Source organism: Eucyclogobius newberryi, unplaced genomic scaffold (assembly GCF_026437365.1).
Source record: "Eucyclogobius newberryi isolate DKJ021-1_F unplaced genomic scaffold, fEucNew1.0.hap1 SCAF_1, whole genome shotgun sequence".
NCBI classification, from domain to species: Eukaryota; Metazoa; Chordata; class Actinopteri; order Gobiiformes; family Gobiidae; genus Eucyclogobius; species Eucyclogobius newberryi.
Window position 1 is genome coordinate 24,605,200 of NW_027315723.1, and position 26,424 is coordinate 24,631,623.

General features: G+C 40.3%; 1 protein-coding gene across 1 annotated transcript; it reads left to right on the forward strand.

Annotated features, from left to right (window-relative positions):
- On the forward strand, nt 1-25,686 carry aig1 (androgen-induced 1 (H. sapiens)). The gene is made up of 6 exons (XM_072440669.1): nt 1-340; nt 15,346-15,501; nt 16,876-16,977; nt 23,971-24,086; nt 24,620-24,795; nt 25,368-25,686. The coding sequence occupies exons 1-6, from the start codon at nt 200-202 to the stop codon at nt 25,385-25,387; spliced, it is 711 nt and encodes a 236-aa protein (XP_072296770.1). The 5' UTR covers nt 1-199; the 3' UTR covers nt 25,388-25,686.
- Nucleotides 25,687-26,424: the final 738 nt, after the last annotated feature.

The following is a 26,424-nucleotide window of genomic DNA, read 5'->3' on the forward strand; positions in this document are numbered from 1 at the left end:
TCACCACAACAACACGGAAGTAGTGTCGGGGGGGCACCGAGCGGCGGATGACAGGGTTGCAGGGAAGCTAGGTGAAAATCAAGACGTTTATTCGGACTTCCAGACCATAAAAAACACAAACAACACCGGAGAGCCGAGCTGTGGCCGCGTTACATGCAGATCTGCGTTAAGAGTTAGCGTAAACAAGACGTGGTGCGAAATGGCGCTCATCCCATCGCAGGTTCTCCGGATAACCATCCTTCTCTCCTATTTCTCCATCCTTTGTCACTACAAAGCCCTGGACATGCCCGCGCACCAGACCTACGGAGGCAGCTGGAAGTTCCTCACCTTCATAGACTTGGTAACACACACAATTGCGCCTTTTCCCCTTCTAAAACGCGCTATAATCAAGTTAGCAATGCGCCTATCATCGGTGTTTGGAGGGTTTAATCTGCACCAGCAGCAGTGCTTTTAGTCTTGAACTGGTCCCTGGTGTTTGCAGAAAAGCCGCTGAACTGCTCCTGTCATTGGCGCAGGGACGAGCGGCGCGTGCGCCTTTATTGACAAAGTGCATAAGTGACAATGGTGTTGCGAAAGTCAGACAAAACTGCGCTCATGGCATTGTCTCCTTCTGCCAGAGTCAAAACCAGACGAAATGCGCTGCTACGAGTTCAATACAATTTATAATAAAGCAATAATGATACGTGTTTTGTTTCTAGATGGAGTTTGTTGGACAGGAGAATAAATACATGCAGGACGATCAAAACAGGTTCGGGTTTTAGGGGTGTGCCAAAATATCGATATATCGTGATACTAAACTTGGTGATACAGTATCGATATCGTGGGCTGCTCTATCGATATAACGCCATGAATATTTTTTGGTATTTATTTTGAGTTTGTGCAAGTCGAGGTTTAACAAAGAAACATTTTGTCACCATGTATTAGGTTATTTAAAAAATAGTAATTTATTGTAGAAAATCATGAGCAATACATTGCATGTATTACAAAATCGGGATATTATCGCATCGTGAGCCATGTATCGTGTATCGCATCGGATCGTGAGGGACCCTGTGAGATATATAAATATATGAAATGGCTCTAACAATGTCATCAAAACACAAAATTTGCAGGCAATTTACGCACAAGGTGCACATTTTTCTGACCATACAAACATTAATTTCACAAAAGAAAGGTGTTGTCATTTATATTCATTAGTCAGTCAAATCATAACAATTGTCTACTTTAGCTTTGACTCTTGTTTAAATTGTCGTTGCTCGGTTACATCACCTCTGTTATGTATGTGTCATCTACTTTTCATGTTCAACGAGGAAGTGAAATGACAAAAATTTTCAAAGTTTGCTAATATTTTTAGCCAAATCTTAAATATAATTTTAATGATTGTTTTAGTGAAAACTTTACGTTTGAACATCCCAACTTCGAGGTCACACCATTGTAATAATAATAATAATAAATATAGCCGCAAGCGGCAATGATCGGCCCTCGCCACGCCGCCGCCACGCCGCAAGAGGAGAGGGCGCTAACGCGCCCCAATTGTCCTTTTATTACACCTACTGCTGAATCTGTGATGCTGTCACATCTTCTCCCCTTTGTTTTACCATCAAAAAGCTATTTTATTTTGAATTCTTGGCAAAATGTGCGGCTTTGCCGCACAGACACCGTGACTCTTTGAATAAAAATGTGAATAACTTTTGACGGTTCACCCCTGAAGATGAGTCTCACCAAATTTCAGGTTAATAGGGCTAACGCCCTGGGAGGAGTTTGTGAAAGTCTAAAGTGTAAATATGTTCTGGCGATTTCCCCATTGGAATAACATGGGAGGTTTTGGTCATCGCTACGGCAAAACCATAACAATTATGACATGGGTCTCATTGACTTTTTTGATGGGGATGCCAAAATTGAGTTGTGTGTCAAATTTCATAAAATTTCGCAAAATTAAACATTTAACCTCCATATAAAATCTGTAGGGGGCGCTGTGGTGCCAAATTAATTTATTTCACTTCAAGTACGTTTAGCGCAAAGAGTTTAACAACTGATTCTAATTTGACGCAATTCAGACTTTATCTGCGCAAACGGCAGAAATGTTAAATTTGGGAGATTTCTGAAATTCTAGCTAAAGTTTGCGGCCTCGCCGCTCAGAGACCGTGACAGGTATCAATGTAATTTGAATAACTTTTGATGTCCCACTCCTCAGTAGCATTTTCACCAAATTTCAGCTTTTTAGAGCCAACGCCCTGGGAGGAGTTCGTAAAAGTACGACGTTTGGAAAAACTCCCTAGTCCTGCTTAGCCATTTTTGAACCAATATGGCCGACATTTGGTTGGGTGGACTGCGTTGCCGTAATAATAATTTTTACTTCTCTTGTCACCATCTACCTCTGCGCTAAATTTCATGATTCTACGATCAGATTTTTTTGGGTCATTTCCTATCTCTCAATGCATTTTTGGTACATTTGGGGGCGCTGACGCGCCATTTCTTTTTATTTTAGAAAAGGGAAATAGCCAGAATGTAGAGAGGCACGATTTTTAGAGGTGTGCAAATTTTTGTGACTTTTCGTCAATGTTCACTGGGTGAAAAATAGGGGGGTTGGTCCCGAGAAGAAAGAAAGAAAGAAAGAAAGAAGAAAGAAAGAATAATATTCCGATGCGAAAACAATGTTTCCCATTTTTCAAATATCATAAACTATACATTTTCGGAAAGCGCTCGCGCTTTCCTACCTCATGGTGTGGGTCCCTGGTCACTGACGGGTAATTTCGTTAATTTTGAGTGGGCTCCGCCCACTTTGTGTTTTTGGCCCTCTATACAGTAATAATGTTCAATTTTTGCATTACATGCTTATATGCACGGAACATGCAAGATATGGGGAATGTATTCGTGAGCTACTTAGCGCAAATGAGTGCTTTATAAGGGTCATCCCAATGTAAAGTGCTCGTTTAGTGCGCACTTTTGCACGGGCTTTGCCCGTTTACAACGGTAATGTTCCATTTTCCTACTACAAATTACTATGCACGGAGCGTGCATGAGTGAAGGAGTGCGTTAGTGAGTGTTTAGAAGTGGGCGAGCGCTTCGCGCTCGATTTCGTGCTCACTACGTGCGCACTTTCGCAGCCGTGCTTCGCACGGCCTTACGAGATTAATAGGCCTCTCGCCAACTTGTGGCGCTCGGGCCTAATAATAATAATGATAGATTGGCCTAAAGTAGATGTGTACATAAAACCCACTTTTTAACCCATACTTGATCTAATTTTTGGCACTTTTTAAAAATGTGGTATTCTCTAGTTTGATTTGAGATGATGAGCTAAAGGAATTTGGAGATCTATCGAGAAACCAATAATATTGCTATTACAGTTTTGAGGAGATGCAAAATTTGAATGTATTTTATACAGCATAATTAAAATGATTAAAAATGTATTTAAAAGGGAACAAAACGTTTAATCTCCAGAACATTAAATTATATTTCTGCACTTTTGTGGTTACTTTTATGGTCCATTCACATTTTGAGCTAGAGTTGAACCTCAACCAAGACAATGTGCATTTCAGCACATTCCAGATTTGCTATATTGTTATATTGATTATGTAATAATAATAATAATTGTAGTAATCTGAACACTGTTTTGAAAATCAAGACGTTTCGACTTTCCTTCGACAGTCATTTTCAATCTGGGGACCTGGTCTAAGAATTTTCATGCTGATTTTAATACCACTCAGAGCTGTGTAAACCCGCCCTTAAGTAAATAATAAAATGTAGATATAATTTTCGTCAATATTTCCCACCAACGCAGTTCTGCCAAGAAAGACCCAGATAGCAAACCTGTCCCGAAGCCATTAACCAAATGAACTGATTCTAAATCTAATCCTAACCCTAACTATGATAACCTGATTGTGAAAGAAATATATCCTCAAAAATAAACATTGTGTGTGTTTGTGTGGTAGAACTGGGGTGTGGGGAATAATGGGCCCTAATTTGAATTTTAATCTGTTGGTTTGTATTGATGGCACTATGTTTCATTGACTTTACTTCTTTGTTATTAAATCATAAGGGCAAAGGGTCAGATTTATGATGCATCTGTTCCTTATCAAGACTTGATAGAAAGAGTTATTGGACGTCTTGATTTACTTCAATCAGCTGCTGCATGTTTCAGAGTAATAGTATTAGTATTTAAATGTGGTTTGTTAGTAGTAAACAAATCCATACAGTCCCTGGTCAGTATTTTGAGGTAATTAAGTAGAGTGACGGTAATCGATAACGTTAAAACAAAACACAGAACAGAAAGTAACATGTTTCTCTTTATTTACAGTTATAAATGTGATGTGGATTCTAAGATACGGTATAGGCACAAGGGCACAACTTTAAATAATTATTTTTCTGCGTTATAGCCCTACATTTGTTATATTGTTTTAATGGACTCTATAAAGTTAAATTAAATCTTAAGCTTAATTCAGTAATGAGTTGTTGAAATTGAAGGATGGTCTCGGAGAACAGAGCCACTATTCAAACTACAAAAAGAGAGTCTGTCCTCCAGGCATTTGCTTTTCCATCGCAGTAATTCTAAAACATCCATCCACATTCAAATAAGACCTTTTATAATAATTTCATAAAATGTTTGTTAAAGTTTCATAGTAGCAATAGCAAATGGCAGTTGCAATATCATTTTTGTTTTGTTTGATGTAGGATTGCAACACTTTGGAAAAGGCGTGACTAATCGACTGGTAAAATAAATATTGACTCTTTTAATTAGGCCCGAGCGCCACAAGCTGGCGAGAGGCCTATTAATCTCGTAAGGCCGTGCGAAGCACGGCTGCGAAAGTGCGCACGTAGTGCGCACGAAATCGAGCGCGAAGCGCTCGCCCACTTCCAAACACTCACTAACGCACTCCTTCACTCACGCACGCCCCGTGCATACTAATTAGTAGTAGGAAAATGGAACTTTACCGTTGTAAACGGGCGAAGCCCGTGCAAAAGTACGCACTAAACGAGCACTTTAAATATAAAGCACTCATTTGCCCTAAGTAGCTCACGAATACGTTCCCCATCTCTTGCATGTTCCGTGCATATAAGCATGTAATGCAAAAATTGAACATTATTACTGTATAGAGGGCCAAAAACACAAAGTGGGCGGAGCCCACTCAAAATTAACGAAAGTACCCGTCAGTGACCAGGGACCCACACCATGAGGTAGGAAAGCGCGAGCGCTTTCCGAAAATGTATAGTTTATGATATTTGAAAAATGGGAAACATTGTTTTCGCATCGGAATATTATTCTTTCTTCTTCTTTCTTCTTCTCGGGACCAACCCCCCTATTTTTCACCCAGTGAACATTGACGAAAAGTCACAAAAATGTTCACACCTCTAAAAATCGTGCCTCTCTACATTCTGGCTATTTCCCTTTTCTAAAATAAAAAAAATTGGCGCGTCAGCGCCCCCAAATGTACCAAAAATGCATTGAGAGATGGGAAATGACCCCAAAAAAATCTGATCGTAGAATCATGAAATTTGGCGCAGAGGTAGATGGTGACAAGAGAAGTAAAAAATATTATTACGGCAACGCCGTCCGCCCAACCAAATGTCGGCCATATTGCTTCAAAAATGGCTAAACATGACTTTGGAGTTTTTCCAAACTTTTACGAATTCCTCCCAGGGCGTTGGCCCTAAAAAGCTGAAATTTGGTGAAAATGCTACTGAGGAGTGGGACATCAAAAGTTATCCAAATTACATTGATACCTCTCACGGTCTCTGTGCGGCGAAGCCGCAAACTGCAGCAAGAATTTCAGAAATCTCCCAAATTTTACATTTCTGCCGTTTGCGCAGATAAAGTCCGAATTGCGTCAAATTAGAATCAGTTGTTAAACTCTTTGCCCTAAACCTACTTGAAGTGAAATAAATTAATTTGGAGCCACAGCGCCCCCTACAGATTTTATATGGAGGTTAAATATTTAGTTTTGCGAAATTATATTAAATTTGACACACAACTCAATTTTAGAATCCCCATCAAAAAAGTCAATGAGACCCATGTCATAATTGTTATGGCTTTGCCGTAACGATGACCGAAACCTTCCATGTTATTCCAATGGGGAAATCGCCAGAACATGTTTACACTTTAGACTTTCACAAACTCCTCTTAGGGCGTCAGCCCTATTAACCTGGAATTTGGTGAGACTCATCTTCAGGGGTGGACCATCAAAAGTTAATTTGACCCCCTGAACATGCTCAAAAACTCACCAAACTTTGCCCAAAATTCAGAATCTGCGAAAAATTTAGTTTTTTCTGGGCCATTTTTTTTTTCTAAAAAAATGGCGCGACAGCGCCACCGACAAAAGTCAAAATACATTGCGCCTATGGGAGACGCCCCGAGGTCAACTTTGTCGTAAAGCTACGAAATTCGGAACACGCATTCCTCTTGTGAGGACAAAAAACAAATATTATTGTGGCCACGCCCCCAGACTTACCCTATGGCCGCCATCTTCCTTTGAAAATGAAAACACGCTGTGTTAGCCATTTTGTTCACGTCAAACTTTGACGAACTCCTCCTGGGGCGTTTTGCCCACCAACTTTAAAATCGGCGTACGTCCTCTGGACAAGTGGGGCATCTAAAGTTATCCAATTTTTTGAGATACCTCTTACGGTCTGTGTGCGGCGCAGCCGCAAAGTTGGACAACTTATTTTGGGATATTGCAGATCTAAAAATTGTTCCCATTTGATCAAAACAAGTCCGATTAGGACCAAATTTGAATCAGTTGTTCAACTTTCTAGTTTGGACCAGTTTATGATGACACAATTGAAATGGGCGCGATAGCGCCCCCTACAGAGTGACCTTTAAATTAACATTGAAGGTCAAAAATTAGTTTTACCAAATTTTTCTAAACTTTACCCAAAATTCTATTTTGGCGTCCCGATCAAAAAAGCCAATCAGACAAATGCCTTAATTTTTACGGCGTAGTCGTAGCGATGACATAAACCTCCAATGTTATCCCTATGGGAAAACCGCTAAATCTCTCGAATATCCACATTTTTCTGTTTCACACTTAAACAAACTCCTCCTAGTGCGTTTTGCCCACCGACCTCAAAATCGGTGTACGTCCTCTAGACAAGTGGGGCATCTAAAGTTATCCAAATTTTAAGGATAGATTTTACGGTCTCTGTGCGACGGAGCCGCAAACGTTTCCCAGAATTCTGACTATTTGGCCTTCAGAGTGGCCTATAAACAATAGAGTTTTTCCAACTGACATAATATTTTCAACAAAATTCTAATTTCCCATCCTGATCATAAAAGTATGAGGGCCAAAGTCATATTTTGTATGGCGTAACCGTAGCGATGACAGAAACATCCCATGTTATCCTTATTGGAAAATCGTAGAATCGCTCAAATCACCACATTTTTACGCTTCACACTTTAACAAACTCCTCCTAGGGCGATTGTCCGATCAAACTCATATTTGGAGAATATCATCTACACAAGCGGGGCATCAAAACTTATCCTTATTTTGATTCTAAGTGCTACGGTCTCTGTGTGGCGGACCTGCAAATATATGTCAGAAATGGGAAAACAGCGAAATCTCTGAAATGTTCACATTTACGCTTCACACTTTAACAAACTCCTCCGTGGGCAATAGCTCGATCAAGCTTTACTTTGGGAAAAATCATCTACACAAGCGCGGCATCAAAAGTTATCCATATTTTTATTCCAAGTGCTACGGTCTCTGTGCGGCGGCGCAGCAAATTTGACTGACACTTGTGTTGATTTGCACTGGATTGGCCATGTCAATTGTGTCGCCGTCTGTCAAGTTCTTTTTTTATTCAACACACAATAAGGGCGCTATCTTTATCAAGTCGAAAGCGCAGAGTCGGAAGGCCGGCTTTAATTTTTCTTGTTCTTCATCGCTTTGAACTCTAATTTGACCCCCTGAACATGCTCAAAAACTTACCAAACTTTGCCCAAAATTCAGAATCGGCGAAAAAAAAATTTTTTCTGGGCCATTTTTTTTTTTTTTTAAAAATGGCGCGACAGCGCCACCGACAAAAGTCAAAATACATTGCGCCTATGGGAGACGCCCCGAGGTCAACTTTGGCGTAAAGCTACGAAATTCGGGACACGCATTCCTCTCGTGAGGACAAAAAAAAAATATCATTGTGGCCACGCCCCCAGACTAACCCTATGGCCGCCATCTTCCTTTGAAAATGAAAACACGCTGTGTTAGCCATTTTGTTCACGTCAAACTTTGACGAACTCCTCCTAGGGCGTTTTGCCCACCGACTTCAAAATCGGCGTACGTCCTCTAGACAAGTGGGGCATCTAAAGTTATCAAATTTTTTGAGATACCTTTTACGGTCTGTGTGCGGCGCAGCCGCAAAGTTGGACAACTTATTTTGGAATATTGCAGATCTAAAAATTGCTCCCATTTGATCAAAACGAGTCCGATTAGGACCAAATTTGAATCAGTTGTTAAACTTTCTAGTTTGGACCAGTTTATGATGACAAAATTGAAATGGGCGCGATAGCGCCCCCTACAGAGTGAACTTTAAATTAACATTGAAGGTCAAAAATTAGTTTTACCAAAATGTTCTAAACTTTACCCAAAATTCTATTTTGCCGTCCCGATCAAAAAAGCCAATCAGACAAATGCCTTATTTTTTACGGCGTAGTCGTAGCGATGACAGAAACCTCCCATGTTATCCCTATGGGAAAACCGCAAAATCTCTCAAATTACCACATTTTTATGTTTCACACTTTAACGAACTCCTCCTAGTGCGTTTTGCCCACCAACCTCAAAATCGGTGTACGTCCTCTAGACAAGTGGGGCATCTAAAGTTATCCAAATTTTAAGGATAACTTTTACGGTCTCTGTGCGACGGAGCCGCAAAAGTTTCCCAGAATTCTGACTATTTGGCCTTCAGAGTGGCCTATAAACAATAGAGTTTTTCCAAATGACATGATATTTTGAACAAAATTCTAATTTGCCATCCTGATCATACAAGTATGAGAGCCAAAGTCATATTTTGTACGGCGTAACCGTAGCGATGACAGAAACATCCCATGTTATCCTTATGGGAAAATCGTAGAATCGCTCAAATCACCACATTTTTACGCTTCACACTTTAAGGAACTCCTCCTAGGGCGATTGCCCGATCAAGCTCATATTTGGAGAATATCATCTACACAAACGGGGCATCAAAAGTTAGTCTTTTTTTGATTTTAAGTGGTACGGTCTCTGTGCCGTGGAGCTGCAAATATACTGTCACAAATGGGAAAAACGCCAAATCCTTGATATGTTCACATTTACGCTTCACACTTTAACAAACTCCTCCGTGGGCAATAGCCCGATCAAGCTTTACTTTGGGAAATATCATCTACACAAGCGGGGCATCAAAAGTTATCCATATTTTTATTCCAAGTGTTACGGTCTCTGTGCGGCGGCGCAGCAAATTTGACTGACACTGTAGGCGTAATAAAAGGACAATTGGGGCGCGTTAGCGCCCCCTCCTCTTGCGGCGTGGCGGCGGCGGCGTGGCGAGGGCCGATCATTGCCGCTTGCGGCTATATTTAGGCCCGAGCCCCAGCAGGGCGGAGGGCCTATTGCTCCCGCAACGCTGTCGAAGGCAGCGTTGCATGTTTGGTACCCCGTCGCCCCTGGCAAGTACAGTGAACTAGCCCATGCCAAAGGCATGGATCATGCATACTTACTCCTGCTATGACAGAAATAGTCAACAATTAGTGAATGGGCGTAGCCCATTCACTAATTGTTGACAACAGCAGCGCGAAGCGCTGCATTCCTCCAAAAACCCTCCTGGCATCGTCCCGTATGCGAGAATCCATGCCGCAGGCATGGGCCATGCTTGTATCTGCTCAAATCAATGGAAGTCTATGGGGAGTGGGCGGGGCATCCCGACGGAATAGGGAGTGACGAGCGCGTAAGCGCTCGTAATGATAATTCCACCCCATGGCGGCATCGGGAAGGCTTAGAGCTTTCAAACGATGTATCATTTGTTGTTATAGTAAAAACGGCTATATTGTTTTTGCTAAAAATATTATTATTATTAGGCCCGAGCCCCAGCAGGGGGAGGGCCTATTGCTCCCGCAACGCTGCCTTTGGCAGCGTTGCAACTGTCTGATCAAACATGCGGGCGCAGCCCGCATGTTTGGTACCCCGTCGCCCCTGGCAAGTACAGTGAACTAGCCCATGCCGAAGGCATGGATCATGCATACTTACTCCTGCTATGACAGAAATAGTCAACAATTAGTGAATGGGCGTAGCCCATTCACTAATTGTTGACAACAGCAGCGCGAAGCGCTGCATTCCTCCAAAAACCCTCCTGGCAAATTTTGTTTTTTCTGGGCCATTTTTTTTTTTCGTTAAAAAATGGCGCGACAGCGCCACCGACAAAAGTCAAAATACATTGCGCCTATGGGAGACGCCCCGAGGTCAACTTTGACGTAAAGCTACGAAATTCGGGACACGCATTCCTCTCGTGAGGACAAACAAAAAAAATCATTGTGGCCACGCCCCCAGACTTACCCTATGGCCGCCATCTTCCTTTGAAAATGAAAACACGCTGTGTTAGCCATTTTGTTCACGTCAAACTTTGACGAACTCCTCCTAGGGCGTTTTGCCCACCAACTTCAAAATCGGCGTACGTTCTCTGGACAAGTGGGGCATCTAAAGTTATCCAATTTTTTTAGATACCTTTTACGGTCTGTGTGCGGCGCAGCCGCAAAGTTGGACAACTTATTTTGGAATATTGCAGATCTAAAAATTGCTCCCATTTGATCAAAACCAGTCCGATTAGGACCAAATTTGAATCAGTTGTTAAACGTTCTAGTTTGGACCAGTTTAGGCTGACAAAATTGAAATGGGCGCGATAGCGCCCCCTACAGAGTGACCTTTAAATTAACATTGAAGGTCAAAAATTAGTTTTACCAAAATTTTCTAAACTTTACCCAAAATTCTATTTTGGCGTCCCGATCAAAAAAGCCAATCAGACAAATGCCTTAATTTTTACGGCGTAGTCGTAGCGATGACATAAATCTCCCATGTTATCCCTATGGGAAAACCGCTAAATCTCTCGAATATCCACATTTTTCTGTTTCAAACTTTGACGAACTCCTCCTAGTGCGTTTTGCCCACCAACCTCAAAATCGGTGTACGTCCTCTAGACAAGTGGGGCATCTAAAGTTATCCAAATTTTAAGGATAGCTTTTAAGGTCTCTGTGCGACGGAGCCTCAAACGTTTCCCAGAATTCTGACTATTTGGCCTTCAGAGTGGCCTATAAACAATAGAGTTTTTCCAAATGACATGATATTTTGCACAAAATTCTAATTTGCCATCCTGATCATAAAAGTATGAGAGACAAAGTCATATTTTGTACAGCGTAACCGTAGCCATGACAGAAATATCCCATGTTATCCTTATGGGAAAATCGCGAAATCCCTCAAATCACCACATTTTTACGCTTCACACTTTAACAAACTCCTCCTAGGGCGATTGTCCGATCAAACTCATATTTAGGGAAAATCATCTATACAAGCGGGGCATCAAAAGCTATCCATATTTTTATTCTAAGTGCTACGGTCTCTGTGTGGCGGACCCGCAAATATATGTCAGAAATGGGAAAACAGCGAAATCTCTAAAATGACCACATTTTTACGCTTCACACTTAAACAAACTCCTCCTAGTGCGATTGCCCGATCAAGCTCATATTTGGGGGAAATCATCTACACAAGGGAAGCATCAAAAGTTAGTCATATTTGGATTCTAAGTGCTACGGTCTCTGTGCCGTGGAGCTGCAAATATACTGTCACAAATGGGAAAAACGCTAAATCTATGAAATGTTCAAATTTATGCTTCACACTTTAACAAACTCCTCCGTGGGCAATAGCTCGATCAAGCTTTACTTTGGGAAATATCATCTACACAAGCGGGGCATCAAAAGTTATCCATATTTATATTCTAAGTGCTACGGTCTCTGTGCGGCGGCGCAGCAAATTTGACTGACACTTGTGTTGATTTGCACTGGATTGGCCATGTCCAATGTGTCTCCGTCTGTCAAGTTCTTTTTTAATTCAACACAATAAGGGCGCCATCTTTATCAAGTCGAAAGCGCAGAGTCGGAAGGCCGGCGGCCCGCGAGGGCCGTTGGATGCCGCTTGCGGCTTTAATATTCTTTCTTTCTTCTTCTTCTCGGGACCAACCCCCCTATTTTTCACCCAGTGAACATTGACGAAAAGTCACAAAAATTAGCACACCTCTAAAAATCGTGCCTCTCTACATTCTGGCTATTTCCTTTTTCTAAAATTAAAAAAATTGGCGCGTCAGCGCCCCCAAATGTACCAAAAATGCATTGAGAGATGGGAAATGACCCAAAAAAAATCTGATCGTAGAATCATGAAATTTGGCGCAGAGGTAGATGGTGACAAGAGAAGTAAAAAATATTATTACGGCAACGCCGTCCGCCCAACCAAATGTCGGCCATATTGCTTCAAAAATGGCTAAACATGACTTCGGAGTTTTTCCAAACGTCGTACTTTTACGAACTCCTCCCAGGGCGTTTGCCCTAAAAAGCTGAAATTTGGTGAAAATGCTACTGAGGAGTGGGACATCAAAAGTTATCCAAATTACATTGATACCTCTCACGGTCTCTGTGCGGCGAAGCCGCAAACTGTAGCTAGAATTTCAGAAATCTCCCATATTTAAAATTTCTGCCGTTTGCGCAGATAAAGTCCGAATTGCGTCAAATTATAATCAGTTGTTAAACTCTTTGCCCTAAACCTACTTGAAGTGAAATAAATTCATTTGGCGCCACAGCGCCCCCTACAGATTTTATATGGAGGTTAAATGTTAAGTTTTGCGAAATTATATGAAATTTGACACACAACTCAATTTTAGCATCCCCATCAAAAAAGTCAATGAGACCCATGTCATAATTGTTATGGCGTTGCCGTAACGATGACCGAAACCTTCCATGTTATTCCAATGGGGAAATCGCCAGAACATGTTTACACTTTATACTTTCACAAACTCCTCCCAGGGCGTCAGCCCTATTAACCTGAAATTTGGTGAGACTCATCTTCAGGACCATCAAAAGTTATCCACATTTTTATTCAAAGAGTCACGGTGTCTGTGCGGCAAAGCCGCACATTTTGCCAAGAATTCAAAATAAAATAGCTTTTTGATGGTAAAACAAAGGGGAGAAGATGTGACAGCGTCACAGATTCAGCAGTAGGCGTAATAAAAGGACAATTGGGGCGCGTTAGCGCCCCCTCCTCTTGCGGCATGGCGGCGGTGTGGCGGCGGCGTGGCGAGGGCCGATCATTGCCGCTTGCGGCTATATTTGTCATTATTTCTGCAGAACACAACGATGCATTATAACAAAGCCAGTGGCATAATTAAATAAAAAGAAAAAGAATAATAAACACTCTTTATTTTCATCAAAAATAAATGTACTTTATTTGTAAATGTTTTAGCTGGTAAAAAGCACATTTTTAAAATCTAATTCGATTTTAAATCTAACTTGTCTAATCTGGAAAAATAATTGCTAACTTGTTGACTACTATAAAAAATGTTGCAGTAGAAGGAATGAATTGTGGCTGTCCATTAGTTGCTTCACTGGTATTACTGGTACTATGAAGTACTAGTACTTTTTCCACCTTCACTTTAAACTATGGGCTTTGACTTATAATGGCTGCTAAAGCTTTTTAAAATAGACCCTGAGAAAATGCTGTGTCATATTTTCCACATTAAGGCAGTTCCTTAACTGAGCTGTTAAGGACCCAGACCAGAAGCCCTTAAACGCACCACTGCAACATCTGCAGGTCCCTGAAGGCAACGTGGAACAGGCCCTGATCATTAGCACCAAAGTGTGACAAGATTCAAATCTGTGCAGGCAAAGAAAAGCACGCAGCAGCTCTTATTTTGATCCATTTTATCAATGAATTTAAAGTAAATCTATTGAAATAAAACTCTCAGAAATTATGAATAAATTGGACAATCTACCGAAGAAGACATGTAGAAATTATCCTAATCTGACCCAAATTATTTAAACGTATCTAAACTTGTAGAAAAAGATTCAGTTGTAGTCATCTAGACACTGTTTTTAGAAAAACAAAAATTTCGACTCATCCAAGAGTCATTCTCAATGGATTGAGAATGACTCTTGGATGAGAGTCCTGAGGGATGAGGGATTACACCAAGTTTACCTAAGCTTCGCCACTAGAGTTGATTAATGAATGTAAATAATGATATAGGTGGGAAATATGAAAACAATCTTATGTGATATTAGTCATTATTTTGTCCCTACTGTAGCTCTGTTTTAGTCTTGCTTTAGTACGGTTTTAATCCTCGAAAAAGCTGACAATATAACATTTTTTAAGTATTTCGCACCTCTAAATTAATTTTATAGACAATCTCGGCAACACAAATTCATTCCAATTCAGAAATACTCTGGTCAATATTGTCGTTAACTTAACTATTGCATGGCCATGTTATATTGGTCAGTTTTACGCTGTATCTGGCTGGAGAGGTTTTCCAGTTGTGTTTTTGGCTGAACCTGACCCGTCTCAGAGGAGCAGCTCCATCTCTGGAACAGTATTGACTCCAGTGTTTTATTACACACATCAGGCGGGAGTGGCTCTGGGTTTGACTCAATAACATGCTACACCGACATCTTCTCCCATCACCACCACTAGTAGGGCCAGACTTTTGTATTTTAGGACAGGCTAATGGGGTGCTGCGGTCTTCCATGGGGGTCCTCACATAACATGGTCATAGTTGCCAAGTTCACTTTTTTTATAGCAACCTTCACAACAATTACAGATTCTACAATAGAATCTTTAATTGTTTTAAAGTAATCATTGATGTAAAAAAAAGTGATAAAAATAGGCTCATATTATTGGCTCATGTTGGTTGGGCTTATTTTTGTGACGGTGGGAACGATTGTTTTAAACCCTAATGTGGAATTTATGGTTAATTTCATTTAAAAGTTGGGGTAGGGGGTGACTATGGGGGTGCATTGGTCATCCTAGGGGGTGCTGGATCCCCCCAAGCCCCCCCCCTGGCGCATCCCCTGTTGTTGAACGTGTATTGGAAAAATAACAGTTGATGTGTGAATGGAATAGGGCTTTTTCTTAAATTCAAAAAAAGTAATTTAGTTGTAATCATTGATTTGTAATTGTGGCAAGCACTAAACAATTAACAATATGTGTTCGTGCATGCAACAAATCTATCAGACTTACAACAATTTTAATGAATACATTCTATTATGAGAAAATACGTGATACTTTCTTTATGCCTTTGCAAATTCCTGCATTGTCTGTTAATGCATCTGTTATTATTTGATCCTTCATTGTTTGTGTCCAGGTGATCCAGGCGGTGTTCTTCGCCCTGTGCGTCCTCATAGACATCTCGAGCCTGCTGACCAGAGCCGGGGAGAGCAGGGAGCAGGAGAGGCAGCTGAGGAAGCTCATCTCGCTCAGGGACTGGATCATGGCCGTGCTGGCTTTTCCTGTTGGAGCGGTGAGAAACTGATCAAAAATACTGATGAACACTGACACAAGAATACATGAAATAAAGAGACGCTGCATCTACAAGTACTGCATTTTACAATTCTACTCTTTTGGGAGTTGAGTATTGAGATTGGCCACGTTATTAATTAAGAGTAAGTAACTAAGCGATTAGAGAAAAAATATGGCAGTATGTTTTTCTGACAAATTATTTGAATTGAATTGATTGAAAATAAAAAATAATTTTCTTTCATCTTTATTTGGAGGGACAAAGTACAGAGACGTAAAGCTCAGGAAAAACAGAGCCCCAGATTACAGCTAAATAGCTAGTTTTCTATTTGCGGTAGTAACTATGTAGTCGTTGTTAGAGTAGAGAAGGTGGCAGAACAAAAATAAATGCTAATGTGAAAATGTAGATGTTTGATAAATGATTCAGAAGCCGTAAGTTTTGTTTCTCTATTAGCAATTTTTTGAAGTATTGATAAGTACTCCTAGTGCTAAAATAAGTGTTGGATACTGTATCTTTGGCATTAATTTTAATCAAAGAGTGAAGCCTGAAGTGGTGTAGAGTTCAGTGAGACTCAGACAGTGACCCCTGTCTGCTCCTGGGGCTGTTCTGTTACAGTGGTCCACTCCGGTCACATGTTTTAGCCTGACTTTAGCCACAATGCTAACCTCAATAAGCCTCTATAACACAGAATAGCTCAGCTGGCAGTGGCCCAGGGCTGCTGTTCTGGTTCAGACACACATTCTGAGTAACCCGAGTATTGAACAGGGGCCTATAGAGGTCGCTCCGAGCTGGCAGAGCACACTGGAGTTCAGTTTGCACTCAGCACAAAAGGAACAGTTATAACAGGACCTAAAGATGTCGACAATCCTACTCTACACAGCTGATAGGAACGCACAAGTCAAAAGGTTTGTGATGTGATTAGACGTTTTCTGAAGAATAATCAAAAATGTCATTTATAAATAGTCTTTATTTGTGCCTAGAGATGTCACGGTGAATTACTTTATTTTTGGGATTATTATGGCCACGATATGAGAACAAATGAATAATATTGATTGTAAGAATGGGAGAATATGTTTCAACAGTAGTCACCTGGACAATGTTTTATTTCTTATCGTAAAATTTGTGCAAAAAGTCATTTAAATTGTTTAGTAAACTTATATAAATATGAAGCGTTTCTTTAACTTCTTAAAAGTGACAATGATCATGAAATTGTGTGTTTATTTCTAACAATAATCGTAACACTAACATTTTATTCTGTTCATCCAACCAAAACCATCACATATTAATAAACATGGCAAATCGACTGCTATTTATTTCCCTGAGATAATGTGATTGCTATTAAGATATTAGTTAAATAATGATCCTTCTCTTTCTCAGTTCGTGGTGTTCACCTTCTGGTCCTTGTACCTTTACGACCGGGAGCTGGTTTACCCCAAACTCCTGGACAACTTCATCCCACAGTGGCTCAACCACGGCATGGTGAGTTCACGGGAATACTTTTACCTGGGGACGTCTGTCAAACTGAAATTACCCCACGACTTCTGGGTCAGGATAAGCAGTGTCAGTCATTGTCTTGTTTTTAGGGACAGCGGCTTGTACTTCCGAGTAACGTTTGATGCAGTTTGCTTTGTGTTTTTTACTTTTTATTTGTAGAAAAAAACAATAAAATAGATAAATGGTTTGGGGTTAATTTATAGCATTAGTTTTGTTCAAATCTGGACATTTTGAATCGATTCGACTAAAAACAGCCCAAATCACAGACATAAGCGTTCACACTAGAATTACACGAGGACCTCTGAGTTTAGTGAATCACAGTAGATACAATTCAGGAGTGTTTTTATTGACATTTTTACAGACATGGACAAATCGCATCTGACGAGAAACGCAGACGAAGTTCATAATTATTACAATTTACCAGAGGTCTTTAGGTAAAACTAATCCTGTCCTAAAGGCTCTGATTGGCTCACAGACACTTTGTACAATCAGATCAGATAAGTTGTATTTTGAGTAACATGCAAAAGCTCTTTCTCAAGCTTCCTTTTAGCCAATGCCAAACTGGAAGAACTAGACATTTACCATTTTGATTTGTAATTTGCCAGATCTGTGCACACTGGACACTATCTCAAAGTCAGACATATATTATTTATTTTCTGCAGTAATCTGTTAAATACATTTTATTCGTTTTCATTTTATTGAAAATTCACATTTGACATTTGGGGATGTTCTTATTGAAGCTGCATAATTCATTGCAAAAGCATCAATATCGCAATATTGGCTGATGGAATAATCAATATCACAACAAACAAAATATATATATATATTATTTTTTTTAAAGTATTTTATTTTTGTTTATTTAAATATATTCTATTCATGATTTGCATTCTATATTAGCCTTAATTTAGTTTTTATCTCTGTAATTTTCTTATTTTGACAGAGTTTGGCTTATACATTAAAGGTGGTATGGACGATTTTTTTCAGCAATTTTTTTATCATATTTCCTCGTGGCGTGGATAAATCATTTGTCCTGCCACGTATCAATCATAAAACGCACCTATCGCTCACCTGCAGCCGCGTGCGGTTCGTCCCCACATTTCCGCGTGCCTAAGCGCATTGATCTATCATAATATAGTTCCCTCAGTGTACGGGGTAAAATGAAGACGGAGAAAGACAGTTCGAGCTGACGCAGAAGTGGACAGAAATCTACGGGAGACGAGAGATGCGATGCGCTCCGTTGCGCTAATAAACAAACGCACGTGTGTGTTGTATCAGTCCGCACGGGGGAGTGCGCATGCGCACTTCCGCCCGCGTTCTCAAATCGCCAAAAAAACGTCCATACCGCCTTTAAGACATATACCCACTGGACAGTTTCACTCCCAACCATGAAGCTCCTTCAGGGCGTCTGTCAGTATAATTATACGCCTGGATGTCTCAACATTCATATTTTAACAGAAATTATTGGATTAAACAAATTTAACAGATATTATTGGATTAAACACTAAATGTACCTGGGTTTGGGGCTTGTGCATCAACATCCACTGCAGTCGTGTCTAAAAGATATCAATAATTTGTGTCATTAAATATGTGTGTTTGGAGAAAGCGGCGTCTCTAACAGTGTAATCAGAGTCGTGCACCTGCCCTCACACGCCACAGCCTTATCACACCGCTCTGCTCGGCCCATTAACGCAGCACGCATCAAAGACGCCGAGTCTCTCTCCTGTGGCGTTTGTCCTTCTTAGCAGCCATGATGTCAGCGCACGGCTGTTGCTAGTGGCGACGACAACGACAACAACACAACAACACTTCCTCGATGGCATCTTCACGTGCCAATCCGAGCCGGGACATTGTTCAGAGAAGTCTTCCTCCGAGCTTCTGCAGAGTGAGGGCTGCAGAGGTTCCTGCGCATGAGCTGGAAGTAAATATTTATCTGTAATCCATGGAAATGACTGTTGTTTTGTTTCAACCCTGCGCCATGGAAACGCGGCGAGGGCAAGGCCGAGGGACGAGTGAAAAATGTGTCTGAAACAATACAGGCAGAAAAAGTCAGCGAGCCACGGAGCTTGCAGAATGAAAGGGAGGATTGGGGCTGTGTCAACACGAATTAAGCAAAATAGTTGTTCCGTGCAGAGCGTGAAGTCCTGACGGCATCATTTAACTAATGAGGGAGTTCAAATAGTTTTAGTCAATTAATGCCTTAGAGTAACAGTTTCATCCTGGTGTTTGTGTGTGTATCACAATATCAACTTTAAGTGTAGACCGATTATTGAAAGAAGTAACATAAGTCTTTGTATTGGCACTTCAACCAAACAACTTTGGAATGCTTACATCGTTGTTTTTAGTTCTTATGATTATGTTTTTAGTTTTTATGATTTATATTATGACCTGGACATCCTTCCCTACCTCCTAAACGTTCAATTTTGTATTAAAATTTCGTTAAGGCTGAAAATGCTCCTGCAAGATAGATTTTGAGATGGATTTCCTTCAAATTATAATCTTAAAAATGCAGAAATGTTCTTATTGCTTATTTTTATTACAAGGTGTACAATTCTTTTATATTTTATTTATTGAGTTTTATTGATACCTTTTATTTTAAGCAGGAAGCCTCATTGAGAATCACAATCTTTTTTCTTTTTTTTTTTACAATAGTGACACAATCAACACAGCACAAAAAGTCATAAAATATGACTTGATAAAAATATAACATTTCTCAGTCACCACAGTTTCCATTTTTCCTGAATTTACCCAGTGACACTGTGGATTACAAATTCAAGATATGGTTTGTGTTTTTTAGGTGATCTCATATTACTAAGTTTCAATGTCTTAGGAGAGTTTTCTGCAGTTTGGCAAGGACCAGCTGAGATGACTAGACGGTGAGATCAGATTAAACTTCATCTCGTGCTGCAGTGGTCAGTGTCCGCAGAGATCCAAGGATACGTCTGCACAGATTAATCTAGCGTTTGCCTGATTGATTCATGTTGAAAAACCTTCAATTTTCGCCTCGTTTTCATCTTCTTGACCTCTTCAGTCACTTCTTTCATCCAAAGCTCGTCCCCGTTTCCTCTTGAGCACATTTAAATACGATCCTTATGAAGGCCACACCTTCGCTGTTACCAAGTCATCAAAACAAAACATACTGCGAGCGAACATAGGCATCTGTAACCCTTTGGACACCTCCCAATCTCCTAAACCTCAAACCTACTCCACATCGACCACATGAACAGCAGAGCCTCGCGTTCTCGTTTTGTTTTATGCAAGTGCAACGCTCGACGTGATTGTTCTTGTACAATTGTTGTACGGGCACGTCTCCCGTCGCTCCGCTTGACTGACTTTGCGCTGGGTGGAGTTGAATTGGTTTTAACTTGTTCCCTTTTTGCGGCAGTGGGACAACTTTACTTTAATCGTAAGCATTCAACTTCACGCGTGTTTTAATTGGGTTGGATTATGTAGACATATCTGATGGGAACCGACCAGAAGAAAACAATTGATTCATGATGCAATATTATTACAATATTAATATACATGGGATAATCGATATATTGCACATGATATTCTGGACTATATAACATTTTTTAAGAACCAAATACATGTTAACAACAGTATGTCATTGTGAAGACACGACCTGCACAAACCTGGTATGAAATACATCCATTTTAATCATGAAAACAAAATTGTAGCACTGTCACAAATGAAGTTAGTAAAATATGCCCCGAAAAATATTACTATATTTATGCAGCAGCCCACAATCAATGTTGTGTCACCATTCACTATCACAAAATATTCATTTTTCATTATTTCAGGACTGATGTTCCGATGTTCAAAGTTGCGTTGATTTTCAAAATTCTTTCAGATGATTTTAAAATAAAAAATTTAATTTACAAAATAAAAAAGGGGAGGAAATGGTGGACCATGTATCATAATGTCATAAAACCATGTCAAACTGCAGAGTCACAGTGAAACACTAACTGCTGGAGAAACTTGGGCTGCCAAGTGTTTTGGGAGGGACAAAACTGAGTAAACCAGATGAAATCATGACCGGACCAGTTGTATTCAGCACTTCATCAAATTGTTCCCTCATGCTTTTCAGTGCAGTGTTTTTGACCTCTGGATGACCCTTGTGTCGGTCACAAAATCCAATTCAGCCAGAAACACAAATGTTTTATTTATTCAATTATTTTTTATTTATACAAGGTTGAACTCAATGAGAGAAACTCTCTTTTTCAGGAGTGCCCTGTTGAACACAAAACACATAAAACAAATAGAACAGATTATCTTGATAAAATAGCAATAAAACAATCAATTAAAGAAAATAAAACTCATTCATAAAGACTCACACAATGTGGAAAAAAACATAAAAAACAAGAGCACTGGCCCTGTGGATAGTCTTTTATAAGTGCTTCGAGTTCATTTAAAGGAATATTAGAGGATTTTTTGCCAAGTTAGGAACTCAAGCTGACCCTGACCCCCCACCCTCCTGTTCTTTCCAAGAGGCCGCCTACAATCAAACCTTATGCGGAAGCACGCAACAGCTCCGCTGCTACACTTGCGTTTGTTTATTAGCGCGACGGATCACATCATTTCTCGTCTCCACAGATTTCTGTCTCTTCTGAGCTTGAACACAGTCTTTCTCTGTGGTCATTTTTGTACTGTTCACTGAAGGAACTCGCTAAAAACAGACACCAGCATATCAACCATGCATGTGCAGCCAGGGAAACGTTCTGCTATGCTGGGAACGAGGCTGCAGGTGTGCAATAGCACGCAGGGAATGATTGACATGTAGGAGAATTACTCGGCTGTTCACGCCACGAGGAAATGAGACTCAGATTGCGCGTCAAAAATCCTCTATTATTCCTTTAAAGGTATGAAATAATTTAATTTAAAATATCTTTGTGTTTCATTCCAAAAACTGAGCCTTTTCCCCTTGCTCCGTATTGATTCAATGAGACTCTAAAATAAGAATGTTCTGAGAACTTAATTGCCAAATATCCTGATCTAATATTCAGCAAACTTGTTAAATAATCAGGTAAAATCCCAATGAGAGCTGTATAAACAAACAAAAGGCAGTGCTGTTCTCTTCTCACATCCAATGATTGCCTTCCTACTTCAGAGTATGATTGACAGTGGTGAGTTGTATCCTTCTCCTCTAATGAACCTTGATGCTGAATGAAAAACTGAGTGCAGACTGTTTCTGTAGAATGCATGTTTAATCAGAATCAGAAAAGGTTTATTGCCATTGTCAGTTAACAAAATTCACAGGCTGGGATCTTACTTTGGTGATCCGGTGCAACATACAACAATTAACAAGAAAAACATTTTTTATTTACCATCCAGACCATCTGTGGCAGCTCTGAAAACCTCCCAGTCTGTAACGTTCAAACACGCACGTAGCTCCTCCACTGTCTCACTGGTCCAGCTCTTAGAAGTCCTCACCACAGGTTTGGAGAGCTTCAGCCTCTGTCTGTACGTGGGGATCAGGTGAACCATGGCATGATCTGTAGAGCCCACAGCAGCTCGGGCCACGGCATGAAATGTGTTGCTGACTGTTGTGTAGCAGTGATGCTCTCTGGTCGGGACTTTAATAAACTGTCTGTACTTTAGAAGTTCATGGCTGAGGTTCCCCTTCCCCTGCCAGGATAATACACAAGGAGTACGGGAAGGTCCCCTACACACTCAGAACCTGGTCCTGCTGTGCCTCCTGCATGTTTGAGTCAAACAATCTACTAAGAGTGGAGCAGATAACAATAGAAAACCTAGGTTTGAGGGTGTCAGCGCCAGTGGACTTTTTGAGCAACATATTTAATACTTCATACAGTGTAAAGGGCTTAAGGGAAAATACTTGATCATCAGCCCTGTTCTCATGTATTGTGGCAACAGCAATAGATGGAGCAGCACCCTCAAAAATATTTCCAGCATCAGCAAAGTGTTGGTTAAATGCATCACAAATATCCCCAGGCTAATTGTATCTTTAACCTTAAAATGTAGTCCAGTTTTAGCTGCGAGTCACAGGGATTGTGTAAAAGGAGAGGAGAGATTAGAGCCACTTAAATCCCCCAGACTCTCTGTAATAACCTTTCCAATATTTAGCCAAATTATTTTGGAATTATTTATTATTCAGTTTTTTATTTCATTGGGATACTATAAAATGGGGGGCTGGATGTGGTGATAAAAATCGACCCGTGATCTGACCCCTGCGACAGTGTACTTGTGTGGTAAAATCACTGTAACTCCAGATGCTTGGCCTGGTGGTGTCACTGCTTATATCCATGACGATAAGATAAATGCCATGCTAGTAGCGCTGCAACTAATTTCTTTATTTTTTGTGTGTATTATTGAAAAAAATCTGAATCGTTTTGGACATTCTTTTTGGACATTCCTATTTAAATAACAATTATTCCCATTACTCGCTGCAGCCCTAATGTACATACTAACATCCAGGACAAAAACATCTCCATGGAGACAAGCAGGCACCGTATCCTCCAGCAAAAAAATCACACCGCGCATCTTAAAGCTTATTATACATAACCAAACAGTCCGTTACATTTCACAACTTGATCACTTTCTCCATGAGTTGATTCGCTAAATGTCAATGTTCCTTTCTTTTACCTTCATTATTTGCACAATCAAATCCTCCATTGCAACACAAGTTCAGCTATTCCTAAATCCATTATTTTGCAAAACAAAAACAAACAGCAATTTCACTGGTTAACAATCCTGCCACTCTGAAGTGTAACTGTCGAGTTATAATTAATGTGAAGCTGAAGTCACAGGCAGTGATGGAACCTCAGGAGCCGTGCCACAGCTGTGAACTCAGGGCAAACAAGGTAAAAAGGTCTGCCCCTCCCTCTCTGTGCCTCTTAGGGGGACTATGATGGACTAACAGCGCCCCCAGCTGGACACATGCGGCGCTCTGAACAAAACCGCACCACACTTCACCTGGAATCGAGGAAGGCTCAGTAAACGCTCTCTCTTGTTTTACAGCACACCACAGTTCTGCCGTTCATCATCATTGAGATGAGGACCACCCGCCACAAATATCCCAGCAGGCCGTGGGGTCTGGCGGCTGTCTTCACCTTCGGAGCGGGATACATTCTCTGGTACGCACGTCATATTTTGCATCATATTTCACCTTTTAAAGGAATTTAAAATAGTAACCTAAATTTTGAGTACTTTTAAGTAACGACTAATGAGGAGCAGTGCGTTACTCTGTTTTAACGACGTGCTCCAGGAGTATTTGTAAAGTTGGAACACAAAGTAATTCAAAGCTCTTTACAGCAGTGGTTCTCAACATGGGGGCCACGAAATGATTTCAAATGCAGTGGTAAATGTAGATTATTATTTTATTGGGCTATAAAACTATTGTTTCTAGGCTTGTGTCCAGAAAATGAAATCGAACATTAGAAATAAGACTACTTTATTATTTTTTGGGAAGCCTATGTTGTGGTGTGTTTGGGGGTCGCGAACCACAGAGAAAAGGTGCAGTAAAATCTCAATACAAAGAAATTAAATACAAATAAGGAGTATAACATGTACTTTAAAAGAGAAAAATGGTTTCCGGGCCTGGCGTCGGGAGGTCGGTGCGTTCAAAGACGAGCGGTTGATTATATAGCGCATTTATTTGCCCCGGCAGGACGTGCTGGGTGCATCATGTGACCGGGGTGTGGGTTTACCCCGTCCTGGAGAAGATCAGCCCCATGGCTCGAATGGCCTTCTTCAGCGTCCTCTGCAGCCTCATCGGAGTCTTCTACGTCTTCGGAGAGATTCTGAACAGCTACATCTGGGACCAGCACGTCTCCAGCAGCACAGGTCAGACTCTGAACTCTCTGAGAATGGGTCCAGAGCGCCACCCGGTGGTCGATTTCACGCTGCACTGTCTAATAAAGGCCTAGACTCAATTTCCTCCAAGTCCCGAGATTAAGTCGATGAGAATGAGATAAGGTTTTTACATAATTATAATGATAAAGAGATGACTCCAATGCAGTTCATCATTTTTATTTGTTTTATTTCATATTTTTAAGTTAATTTTAGCGCCACTTCTCAAGAAACTCGCCAACGTTCAACACTTTCTTCACACATTGTGACAGTCTTGTCCCATCCCAATGTCAAAAACCACTACTATTTTATATTTACTACTTTTTAGTTTTTCAGTTTTACTTGGCCTTCTGTAGTAACAAAATTTAAGCATCATTAGCCTGTAATTTAAAGCATCAAAAGCCTAAAATATTTGGAAATAAACTTATTCTCTTTCAGACACACTCTTTAGGCAGTAGGTGTAAAAAAGAGATTTGAAATGTACATTGTTTTTGTTCATATCTGAATTCTGCCATTGCGTTTGGATTTATCATCATTAATCCTGATGCATTTCTTTATTTATTTAGCTAAAGTGAAGGGCGAGTGACTCTTTCTCTCTTCGACGACCTTCCCCGAGGACAAGCAAAGTCGGAGCACGAAGCCCCGCCCGCCTGGACAGCACAAGAGCGGAAACCAAGCGACCTCTGCAGAAACGCTTCCACATGTATAACCATAAGACCAGTCATTATTACTGTACATACTTGAAAAATGGAGGCAGAACCTGTCCACGATTTGCTCTTCGTTCTGTTTTGAAGCTGCTGTTGCGTTGTATTTAGAGGGAGAACGTCGACATGTTTTTAATGGTAAACAGAATACTGTGATATGCCTTTGCTGGATATAGGAACCGACAAAAGGGATGATTTGAGACATTTAATTTATGGAAAAGTTGCCGTATGTTATGACGCAAAAATATGTTAATAAATAAAGTTTGAAGAAATTATATCTGTATAATGTTTTTTTCTTCTTCTCTAAAACAACAGAACAAGTGTCACTGCGGCTACGTTCACACCAAAAATCTGACAGTTATCTGATTTCTGGAGTTATCCGATTATTGAAAAGTCTCATAAATGGTTGAATCTGATGTGAGTTCTCTGATTTCTTGGCAACTGTTCGTGTAAGAGGGAAGAATACGGGGAAAAGGACAAACCAATCTGGCAACAATGAAACGAGAAAGCTATTTTAAATGTTTTTGATGAACAGATTTCTCTCCTGCATATAAACACAACAAGAAATGTAATTATTGGGTTATTTTCTGGTTATTCTATTTATTTGAGCTTCCTTTCTTCTTATTATTTTTTTACGAATGCCATATAAAGCATTTAAAAACGTCATCCACACATACTGGGCACGTTTACATGGCCAATAACAGTCAGAAAACAAGAATAATCAGATAAGCCAATAACGAAATCTGATTCCTGAGTTTATGCGCAGAAAATAAATCTGACTGTCAAAAACAAGAGGACGTGCGTCAGTTAATCCATGGATTTTTAGTATTTGGTACAATGAATTTTGCACAGATATGAAGAATAAAAAATGCCAAGAAATATTCAAATTTTGTTTTTGAAAGGGAAGGAAATGTAATTT